Source organism: Onychostoma macrolepis, chromosome 14 (genome assembly GCF_012432095.1).
Source record: "Onychostoma macrolepis isolate SWU-2019 chromosome 14, ASM1243209v1, whole genome shotgun sequence".
In the NCBI taxonomy this organism is placed as follows: Eukaryota; Metazoa; Chordata; class Actinopteri; order Cypriniformes; family Cyprinidae; genus Onychostoma; species Onychostoma macrolepis.
The window spans coordinates 3,732,310-3,744,791 of NC_081168.1; the positions used below are offsets into that span (position 1 = coordinate 3,732,310).

The window sequence follows — 12,482 nt, forward strand, 5'->3', positions numbered from 1 at the left end:
CCAAAAGTGTTGAGAGTTATGCACCACAATCTTATGGTATACTTGCATGGCAATGATGTGCTAACAACGGGAAAAAAATTCCTTTGCATTTTTCATGTACAGATGTCAATGTTGTCAAAATGATCCCTATCCAAACAGATCTGCAAAAAAGATTAAAATACTGTATTATCCATGCCAGGCCAGTAGTTGGCCTAAACGTTTTTTAACATTTTCACTGTTCATTTACATGACAAAGGCGTTTTGAAACTTTTGAAAACGGGTTTCAAAGCGCAAGTTGTTGAAAACAATATCATTATTGTCTATGTGTAAAGACATGCTTTCAACGTCTTGAGTGATTGTTTTTACCGCTCTGAAGAAGAAAGCGTATGTTTGCAGGCGCGTGGTGTTTCTTTTGAGTGGCATCACCAACTACTGGTCCGGCATGCATAATACAGCGTTTTAAGTCATTTTCGTGGATCTGTGTGAACTGTGATTGCACGAAAAAACTTTATAATTTCTTTCCTTTTTATGTAGCAACATAGTTTTGGTGCTTTGAATGACGTGCACATAAATGTAAATAAACTCAGGTTACTTTTGGTATTTTGTAATTTCTAAGAAATTCAATCACTAAATACCATTTTGCGGCTCGTTAATGTGTCGTGACAGATCACTATAGTGCTTTAGTCCAAGCTGCACGTGAACCGATCATCTCTTCCTCTTTACTAGTTATAGCATGAAATAAACATGAATGAACATCAGAAGGTATCACATGTAGCATTTGGACCAATCGGACACAAAATTTTGCATTTGCTTTAACAAATCAATTAGTTATTAGATTAACAAATAGTCACAGACCCCTCACCCAATACACATACTCGGTGCCAGTAGGTATATCAAGGACTTCAGGCCCCCGGTTCCATGGCAACTGATCAGATAACACTAGTTTTATTGCTCAAAGGAATGCAAATGCAGAGCAATTTTTATGCCATAAAAATGGACTCTTCTCTAATTAATTCATAGAAAAACCTTTCTTTGAACGAAGACACATATCATTCAGGTCATTGTGTATATTATTACTGTTCTTGTATATGTTTTTGTGTATTGTATACTGTTTTATGCATGCTTATGATAGATCACTTGTTAATATCACTTTAACTCATACCATGTCTGGTCTCTATCAATTCGTCTTTGGATGATCTAATTGAGAGTGAATATTACATGTTGATACCTATGCAACATATTAGTGTCCTAAGAAACTTTAATAGTTTGTATATCAGCTTCCAATCCAACCCTTTGCAAATTACCATGCTCTCAGACAAAGGGTCATAAAACCCCAGGGCGTTTAGTTAATAAAAGTTGTGTGCACAAATGACATGAGTTTCTGGTTCTGCCTTGCAAATTAATGTCCCTTTACGATTTTTGATCCTTACTACATGCTCTAATGCATTAATAGGAAAGTATTTTCTGTGGCCACGAAAATATCCTTTCTTAGAGTTGATATGAACTTACGCTGAATGTTCGCTGGACGAACAGATCAGTTGATGGCAATTTAATTCTGCTACAGTTACTACTGTCAGCCGATATAAATAATTGTAATTAATCATAATTAATTGTAATTATTTATATACCCTTTTAAGCTAATTTGCTACACACACATCATTTTTCAAGTTTAAGTCCACCGATGTTAATCTACTCTCCTGTCTGGTTTGTTTGTCGGACAAAAATGGCAGATTCAGCGTTATGATTGGTGGGATCAACTGTCAATCACACTCCCTATGAAGAGTCAATTACATTGATCTTTTAATAAAATGCAATCAAAATCTGTCCTGAATATTGAAGAAACCCTAAACACAATGAAATTTTGTATTTAATTTATTATTTTCTATTTATTAATTGACTGTTGAATGATTTGTACATGAGTGTTAAGAGTTCAGATATCATTGATGACACTGTGATGAGTCATTAATTTGCACGTCAGTGTAAGCTGCTATTATTTACAGCTCGTGAAGGTGGGGCCTATATTAATTATTATATCATCATCAGTGGATTTCCCTCAGCGCAGCTACAGAAACTCACAGGCCCACCCCTTCATGATAAGCTTTGAAACGAAGTGTGAAAGTACCCAGCTGAGCTAGTTCCTCATATTAGACGATGTATAATTATCTCTGCTATGACCTTTTAGATACTAATGTAAACTGTGTCAGTACCGCAATAATGTCTACAGAAACCTCTGACACCCACATGAACTGTCTGTTTATTGAGATAAAATTCCACATGTCAAGAGATATTGTACCATTAGTAGTGTCACTATTTACTCACACTCATTTTGTTCCAAATAGTCTTGGCCACTTTTTATGTTAATCTGGATCCTCTGTGGTGAATGGGTGCCGTCAGAATGAGAGTCCAAACAGCTGATAAAAACATCACAATAATCCACAAGTAATCCACTCCACTCCAGTCCATCAATTAATGTATTGTGAAGCCAAAAGCTGTGTGTTTGTAAGAAACAAATCTGTCAAGATGGTCCACAATACTGATTTCTCCAGTGGAAAAAGTCAATCTCATCTGAATCAGGAGAGAAATCTGCACAGATCAGGCACTGTTCACAAGTGAAAACAGTCCAAAACGGCTCTAAACAAATATGTCAGTGGATTTTGATGTGAGAGGACCACAGAAGATGGTTTTTCACTGGAGGAAGCGTTATTATAGATTACGGACTTATACTGTATTTTGGCCAGAAGTGACGGTTTAAAGTTAAAAATGTCTTAATGATGGATTTGTTTCTTACAAACACACAGCTTTTCGCTTCAGAAGATGTTAACTGATGGACTGGAGTCGTATGGATTACTTGTGGATTATTGTGATGTTTTTATCAGCTGTTTGTACTCTCATTCTGACGGCACCCATTCACTGCAGAGGATCCATTGCTGAGCAAGTGATGTAATGCTACATTTCTCCAAATCTGATGAAGAAACAAACTCATCTACATCTTGGATGGCCTGAGGGTGAGCACATTTCCAGGTGAACTATTTCTTTAACCATCATGTCTTTCTAAGAGACTCTTTATAAACAACTTTCTGTTCCTTGTATCCCTATCAGGACTGCTCCTTTTCTTTCAAGACCATGCTGCATGCATTATATAAATTTAAGAATTATTTAAACAAAAAATCCCAGTTGAATTTGATCTTTATGTGCACAGTATTGTTATATAACAACAAAAATGAACTTTTACTATAATAAAATTAACCTTTTCATAGTTCGTATACATTCCCACCCAGCTTTCCTCTGTGGGCAGTTGAAACCCCAGTATTTTCCCCTTTAACCAATTTAGAAACTTGGTTTACATCACGGCTATATTTTAGGTGTAAGCGTATGTGGTTTATTAGTTTCCTGCTTTATGGCGTATATAAGGGTTAGAGTGCAAAATGAGATCACTATCTCTAGAAAGCATCCCTGCGAACAAGAAAATGAAACTGCTATGGCTTCTCGTCACACTGCTTGCTCTTAGCTATGCAAGCTCAGACATGACCGTTAAAACCTTTTCTGAACTTCTACACAGGCTTGAAAGACTTGAGAACCATACGTTCAATGTAAGTGAATTATTTTTGCATTAAGGTGCGAGATAGAAAAACTTGTGTTTTGGTTGTGGTTGCTTAACATATTGATCGTGCTTGATTTAGACTTAAACATAGTTAAACACCATGTCTAAAGAGAGAAATATTTGTCGTTGGCTACTAATATGGACTAATAAGGGTTAATAACAACTGACTTGTGTTTCAATTTCTAGGCACTCAGTATATCGGAACCAATCCAAACACCTCGAGATGTAAAGAATGCAGTGAGTATTTTGTGTCATATTCTCTGAATTACAGAACATTGAAACAATTGCTTTAAATATAATAATATTTGTTCTTTTTCTTTTTTTTTTTTTTTTAACGACAGTGTGAGTGCAAGGACTTATTTGCAGAACGCCTGAAGCGCTTTCTGAATTCAGTTAAAAAGGTAGAACCCAAAGGCCAGTTAAAGTACCAGTTGGCCAACATTTTGGACAACCTGAAGCATTTCCCTCATCCTGGAGTCAACGTAAGACGTTTGATTTGAATTATTTTCACTGTCCATTGGGCTATGTTTAACCCCTGACCTCACCATGAATTCTTGTTAAACATTTTCATCATTTTAACATCTGTTCAATTATAGAAAGAATTCTGTGTCTTAAAGACAATGCAGTTGTGCAGCATAGAATGATGACCTAGTTTTTAAGTTTAAATAATGCAATGCTTATGTTTTGTCTTTTGATTTTTCCAGGCGAATGACAACTGTAACTTCACAACACATAACCTGAAAAGATTGACATCAGACAATTTGAAGAAGTTCATTCAGGATAACATTGAATTCATCCAGAACTGGAATGCACACTGCAAACCAAATCGTCAATGATGCAAGTCACAAAAGTAACTAAATGGAGATGCCGTGGAGATGTTAACTATATATTTATTCAAAATGTCTGATTTTTGTACTTTATTTATTATGTATTTATGTATTTATTTGGACCAGTCAGTGTTGATTGTTCTCTATCCTCAAACTTGTTTGTAAAGTAAATGAATGGGTTTCACTTTATTTTGATGGTCCCTTTAACACATTCTATTGACTATAAGTAATGTTGCACCTACATTTCTACTAACTCTCATTAGAGTGTTAGTAGTGTATTAGTTGACTGGTAGGGTTAGGGTTAGATTAAGTTGACACGTTCTTGCAAAGTTACTCATAGTCAGTAGAATATCTGTTGGGATACCAACACAATAAGGAGTTAGTAGATATGAAGCAGTCCGTCTAATAATACTCTTATGAGAGTTTGTTGACGTAGTTGCAACATTACTTGGTGTCAACAGAATGTTCAAAAGGGACCATCAAAATAAAGTGTTACCAATTAATGTTATTGTTTTCATCACGCAAAGAAAAATGGCTATACTTTATTTTTAAAGTTTTGACTTGTATTGTAACAATACGAACATCAAATGTTACATTATGGTACTGAATTGAATTAGAAATAAAGTGAATATTTTCAGAACAACTTTTTCTGTTGCCTCATTCATGTCTGGTCTTGATTTCATGCCGACTGTCAGAGAAAAAATCCATAGAAAACGGAAAAGGTAATTTACAGGTAATTTTTACTTTCCATTACGTTTACGGACATTTCCTTTAAACCTACAGCACAATGCAACACAATGCATTAGTCAAAAATGTAGTGAAAACCTTTTTCAACCACCTGTGACAAATTGATACGGAAAATTCCTTCATATAAATAGTACATTTGACCCTATTTTTACAGACCTTTTTTTTTTTTTTAGCAGCTAAATGCATTTCAGTCTCTTCAGTGCATAACAATTATTACATAGACATAAAACTTCATAAAGACATAAAACTTCACATTAAGTTGCAAATATAACATGTACACTCAGCATGTCTGTATTTCTGCAGTAGTGATGTAGTCAAATAACTGACACAGCTGTGTATTGTTTATCTTCTCTTGGCTCTACTGATGGGATGTGGTGCATCTTGAAGGAGGCCGTGTATACAATATTAAGCCTGATGGATAGAAACAGACAGTCCCGCAGCTGCTGGCAGTGTCCTGACGAGATGGAGCATCCCTAACAACAGGAACGGAATATTCAGGAGACCAATGACGAAGAACATCCAGCTTCCAGAGCGCGTTGCAAGACCGTTATGCCAGAAATTGGACTTCCTGTATATGAAGACTTCAAGATCAATCAGTTTATGGGTCTTCCCGTGAATAAGGTGCACTTTTGTGTTCTATTGGTTGTCTTTATTAAAAATTAGAGGCACAAATCCTTTCTTGAGGCGAGAACTATTAGATATGTTAAACTCATATCGAAACATAAAATTAATGTAGCATAAAAATTAGCTAGTTTTAAACCTCAAATGCCTGAATCCCCTTTAAATAATGATTTTGTACCCTGACCCTCATCTTGACCTTCCTGACTGTCCAACATTAAAAAAAATAAAAATCACAATGGGTGTTCACGTGACAAGAATAGACATAATTTGTACCATTTCTGAAGACAAAAAATATAATATTAAATAAATAAATATATGTATGTTCAGTTTATTAAACAAATTACTTATTACTAGAATTGACATAATTTGTGCCCTTTCTGAAGTCAAAAAAAAAAAAAAAAAAAAAAATGAATGAATGAATAACTTTGTAGTTTACGTAAATACTTTGTCCTTCTGAGGTTGATGATTAATATTTTCTGCAGGCTATGCACCTCCTACACTGACTTCTTCACATTTGCTAAAAAAAATAAATAAACAAAATGAGTTTCAGACCATATTTTGTACCCTATCTGTGGAAAGTGCCTTCACAGCTTTATCTAAACTCTAACATTATGTAGACTTAAACATACAGACACCTTATCTGGACTCTGTCCACTACCACAAAGGGAGCCGTCAGCTGCACTGCAATTACTTTATTTATAAACCCCATCTGGTTAGAACTGGACTAGTCAGAGACACGGACAAGACACGATGAAGTCACACAATTCACTATTGTTATTGCAACACTGAGACACATTCTACAAAATCCATGCATTGCACAGTTTAGCTGGTCACTTCCCTGTATTGTTTTTTGTGTCATCCAGATTTTGTAAGTCACAGTTGTTATCATCTCAGAAAACAGACAGAAAGTTCCATATGAAAGTACCAAAACATTTGATAAGATGCTATCTTGACAGTCTTGTCAGTTTTGTAAGAAGGAGTGTGGGGAAGAGATGGGTTTTGCTGGTTTCCTGTCCCAAAAAAACGTGTTCTCTACCAATACTTTCTGATTTGTTTGAGATAAACTAAGTCAGACAGCGGCAGAGAGTGATGACTGAAAGAATTCACACACGTCAGACGATGATTTTGAAACTGCAGGAGCAAAAGCAGCTGGAGCTTATGTAAAAGCTCTCAACTCAGGCCTCGGCGATTCCAGACAGATCGTCTGCTTAGAAGCTGTGATTTATGGGCTGCTGGTGGCCAAATCTAAACTCAGATCACCGTGTCTTTGATGATTTTTCAAGTGTCCACCTTCATCAATCCAGCCTGAGAAACCAGTAGCCATGTCTGCATTGATCTGGATCTGATCTTGAAACAGACTGACCTTAATCAGGAAAGAGCCGCAGAGGGAAATGATATGCGTCAGCAGCACACCTTATATGGTCAACTTATACACTGAGGCTTTACCAATCACATTAGTTAACAATTTACATATCAGTATTTCTATTAAGAAACCTCTAAAACATAATTGTTTTCTTATCGAGTCTAATAATCAGCATTTAGGAAGCAGAAACTCTACAATCAAGTACAGTACATTCGTTTCTTAGGAAATTGATCCTTTCTAGGTTTCAGTGACTGATGTGATTATAGTAAAATAATCAATTTAAGCATTCAGTGATGGTGCACATCATGAGACCACCAATGAATTTGATATGCACAAGGATCAATATTTAAAATTGTGCATGTATGCTTTTAAAATGTATTGTAGAATGTGGCATCAAAAATGCATTGTCACAATAAAAGGAAAAAAGTAACTTTTAAGAAAAACAATATTTATTGGGAAAGACAATGTATTTTTTTTTTTTTTCTGGCAACCAATGCTTGTTTTGAGTCTTTCAAAGCACTGCAAGATGAACCAAGTTGTTGCATAAAAAAAGACACAGAAAAAATACAATTTTATAGCCCATTATAGATCTAATGCATGTCTTCTCTTTTAAAAGAAACCCGTTCTTAGGTTTAATAAACCATTTAAACAGCATTCATCTTGCTTTGAGCTCAGTTTAATATCTACTCATCATCTAAAGCTTTGTTGCATCAAACCCACCAACAAGGAGTCTTCATCATCGCAAAGATTTCTCTCTCACAGTTGCAATAAATTGCACGTTTGATCAAATTTCAAGAGCAGACCCTCTTTCAGTGAAAATAAAGATGGATGATAAAAAACACTTTACATAGGAGTTTTTATACTACTTTCCATACCCTCCTCATGCCTGTCTATATTCAACTTTTTCAAAATATTGATTTTTTTTTTTTTTTTTCAGAAGACATTTATCATAACATAAAAGGTGTGTCTTGCTTTTTATTTTTTCCAACAATTTTGTGTGGAAATCTGATGACCGGCATACCGGACATTTGAACAGCATTTCACACTACTTGCCTCCAAACTGCATTACATATTTAAACAATAATAATAATACTACAATATAATCATAAATACATTAGGAACAATAACAGTGCAAACTGCTCTAGGAAATAATTCACGCTAGGCTACATTCAGGTCTTCAGTATGACTCCCTACTTAATCATACAAAGGCACTTCACTGTAACAAATGACTAATTAGGTGATTAAGCCTGACTATTATCAGTATTTTATCAGATAAGCTCATTAGTTTAATATTTTGCATGCATCAAAATATAGCTAGGAAATATGCTGTGCTGGCTTTAAATCGTGCTAAAATAACTTTGCAAACATTAGTAACCTAATATGCAGAAATTAGCATTTTAATAACGAATAACATCTGAAGACGACCCCTAACAAGTAACACTGGATATTAAAAATAGGAGCGTAATGTAAAAGCATGAAGAAACGCATTTGGTTAGTATGGGACTCCCCATTAGGTGGCCTCGTTGACTTGATTTAGGTTGTAACACCTGACAATCCAAATATGCGAGTTTTACAACACATTTCCTTATTTCAGGTTAACATCAACAGTAAATCTGCAGCACTCGAGTGAATTAATTAATGAATGAACGAATTAGCAATTCATTCATGCAGTAACCTACTGAAGAGAAAAAAGTATAGCCTAACAGCGATAATCAAACGCACTCATGCAATTCATAGCCTGAGCATAAAATAAAGATTTAATTAAAATCATGGGTCATGAATCGTTCAAGTTCAATCGTAATAGAATCGTAACATGAGAGCGCGTCGCGCACGTGCGCTGAGCTCCACTGTGACTCAATGTTTTTCAGCACAGACTCTAAAACCGGACCTACTGTTGGAGTAATTTCTCAAGCCCCTCGCGCTCTGGCACGACGCATCTCGGTGTGAAGTGTGTTTGTCATGTCACTCGGCGTCGGGTCTCACCGATGTGGACGCGCATTCGTCGCGTTGAACGCATGCCGAAGCAATAACACCTTCATTTCGACAGAATAAAGGTGCGCGAGAGTCATTCACCGAGGACGCTCACGAAACAAGTTTTCCTTCCTGTTTATTCAAACGAATCGCTTTTTTTACGGGTTAGAAGACGGGTCAAATGACAAACAGTGCAACATTATTCGGATAAATGCAAAAAGAAGCACTTCGGTATCATCTAACAGGTGAGTTTAAATTGATTTGCTTGTTATCATAAAGAATATATTATGCATTTATTCTCTTAATATTAGTTTGGTCTCTTTGTTGACACACAGAAATGCAAGAACAGGTTATTCCTCTTTGCAATCTGAAACGTGTCTCTTATGGCATAAGGACTCCTACATGATCTCTACTAGATATATAAGGGAACTCTGGATGGGTGAGTAAAAACTGTGCAGACTTTGTTTCGATGGATGCAGCATCACCGAGATGCTACTACGATATTGTTATATTTCTCTGAATGGCATGCTGGTATAACTGAACCGAACCTGAAGGACTTTATTGGAATGCAGGACAGTGTGCAATGGAATATGAACTGGAAATATGAACAGCCCTTACTTGACGTTTGACACGTCTGACGGACGTGCTCAAACACTTCACGTCTAGTTCTCATGATGCAGTGAGATATTAGATGGCAGTGATGGATTTGAACTTGACGACGGTCATTGACAGCGGCTTCGTGGAAAGCGACTGCTCCACGCGGGTTCTGACCGGTTGCTTTCTGTCCGTTCTAATCCTCTCCACTTTGCTCGGGAACACACTGGTTTGTGCAGCTGTCACAAAGTTTCGCCACCTGCGCTCTAAAGTCACCAACTTTTTTGTCATCTCGCTGGCCGTGTCAGATCTGCTGGTGGCCATTCTGGTCATGCCCTGGAAGGCTGTGACAGAGGTCGCAGGCTTCTGGCCCTTTGGTGCATTTTGTGACATTTGGGTGGCTTTCGATATCATGTGTTCCACGGCGTCTATCCTAAACCTGTGCGTTATTAGTGTGGACCGATACTGGGCCATTTCCAGCCCGTTTCGCTACGAGAGGAAGATGACTCCCAGAGTGGCCTTTGTGATGATCAGCGTGACTTGGACCCTGTCCGTTCTCATCTCCTTCATCCCCGTGCAGCTCAAATGGCACAAGGCTCACCCGATAAGCTTTCCGGAGGTCAATGCATCTCGCAGGGCTCTGCTTACGGACAACTGCGACTCCAGCCTCAACCGAACGTACGCCATTTCATCCTCACTCATCAGCTTCTACATTCCCGTCGCCATCATGATTGTAACATACACTCAGATTTACCGGATCGCCCAGAAGCAGATCCGACGGATCTCAGCTCTGGAAAGGGCTGCGGAAAGCGCCAAGATCCGCCATGACAGCATGGGCAGCAGCTCCAACGTGGATTCGGAGAGCTCCTTCAAACTGTCCTTCAAAAGAGAGACGAAAGTCTTAAAAACGCTGTCGGTTATAATGGGGGTTTTTGTGTGCTGCTGGTTGCCCTTTTTCGTCCTGAACTGCATGGTGCCGTTTTGTAAGCAAACATCAGCCGGTCTCCCCTGCATCAGTCCAACAACGTTTGATGTTTTTGTCTGGTTCGGATGGGCTAATTCGTCTCTCAACCCCATCATATACGCCTTCAACGCCGACTTTCGCCGAGCCTTTGCCATTCTTTTGGGATGCCAGAGACTCTGTCCGGGAAGCAATAGCATGGAGACGCCTAGCCTGAATAAGAACTGAAAAGCAATGTGAATTGAAAAGAAAGGATTGGAGATTAAGACTTTGGGAAGAGAGCCCTCCTGCTGTGCTGGAGAGCAGGGGAAGCGGCTGCGACGTCCCTTAAACGAGGCTAATCTCTATAAAATAAAGCTATACTTCCCCAAAGAATGACACACGGGTGGTCTGCGCGTTCCCAGTGTCTTTTACAGACAACGAACAGATCATTGAATCCACAAGTGACTTGCAATCAGAGGAAATGTAGTTTCTTCGAATGTTTTTGTTTTTTTTGGGAGGTCTTGTTTATTTTAAAGAAGCTGTACAGTAATAATGTTAAAGTGCTGGGCAAAACTGCAATACAGTGGAACAAACGTTGTGTATTTACTGCAAACGAGTGGAGAATATGTTCGTCATTCCAAAAATATAGGAAACATCACTGAATAAACGACCATCTCAGTCATTTCCAATAAAATTCAGTGTAATCTGAATCTAATACATCGCTGCTCGATAAATATCTATCTCATGCTCTCCACTCTCATTACATTTCCTTTACGTCTTGCCTTATTCATGAGACTTCACATTTTTTTTTCCAAAACAAGAGGGCAGATGGTCAATCATGAGATTGCCGTCCCATTATTGCCATAATGAACATGTATATTGTTCTGTGGCACTTGTTCTCTTCAAAGCCTCTGATTCATTATTAAACTGTGAAAGCTAAACACCACGGCTAGCAGAACAGATGGCCGTAAAATAAAAATGCAGATGTGGCAGAGCGCTCATTTACGGTCATCAAGTAATAGATACGTTATTGTTGAGATTGTAATTATGTTCTGAAAGCGTATGGGATCCTCGGTCCCGGTACAAAATAACACTGGATGTGATGCAATGTGTCATGTGATAACGTGGAAAATGAAACGTTGAGAACCTCTGCGAGCGAACTGAATGTAATTAATTGTGATGAGTCTAATTATGTGGTCAGTTTTATGGTATTTTTGTGCTTTCGCAACACATCATTTGGTGCTGTTACTTGTATTTCAGAGTACTGCATTTATTGTGGTGTTTAGAGAGAGACACTGATTCAGTGATGTAGCATTACAATGTTGAAGTAGAATTAAGTGATGTTTAACTTATTTGGCAACTGATGAGAAAGTACATATGTAAAGCAAACATCATGGTGTTCAAGTTCTTAAATTAAAATGTGTTTGTTCTTTCTTTGTGAACATTGTGTTTGTTGAGCTATGCAAAACCTGCTCTAGAAAATACATCTCTGGATTAATAATTCCTCAGCACTCCAGCTCTTATTGTTCACTTGATGAAACTTGAATAGGAAACAAAAACAGACGGCAGGAACCGTGGCTCTCAACCTCTTAAACTTTCATTTGTTACCGCCAAGCTGTCTTGACACTGTGCAAAGCTGGCATAAATAGAGATAATAAGCTCAGGCTCGGCTCAGAGGAACTGGGGAGTCAAATTGTTTTTGTTTGCCAGCCTCTGTGAATGTGTAAGAGTCAAGCTCTCACAGCAGGGCCCTCAAAACTGACATTCCCACTCTGCCTCAAATGCAACACTCTCATATCAGACACAATAGGAAGCATATTGGATGAGTTATTAAAC

The 12,482-nt window shown here is 37.7% G+C and overlaps 1 protein-coding gene across 1 annotated transcript in view; it reads left to right on the forward strand.

The window, feature by feature from the left end:
* The window catches only part of drd1a (dopamine receptor D1a), a 23,908-nt gene extending 11,831 nt beyond the window's left edge, over positions 1–12,077 (forward strand). Inside the window, exons 2-3 of the mRNA XM_058798337.1 lie at positions 5,542–9,354; positions 9,445–12,077. Coding sequence (XP_058654320.1) covers positions 9,801–10,892 — 1,092 coding nt within the window. The 5' untranslated portion in view covers positions 5,542–9,354; positions 9,445–9,800 and the 3' untranslated portion in view covers positions 10,893–12,077. The remainder of the gene's footprint in view (positions 1–5,541; positions 9,355–9,444) is intronic.
* The last annotated feature ends 405 nt before the right edge of the window (positions 12,078–12,482 follow it).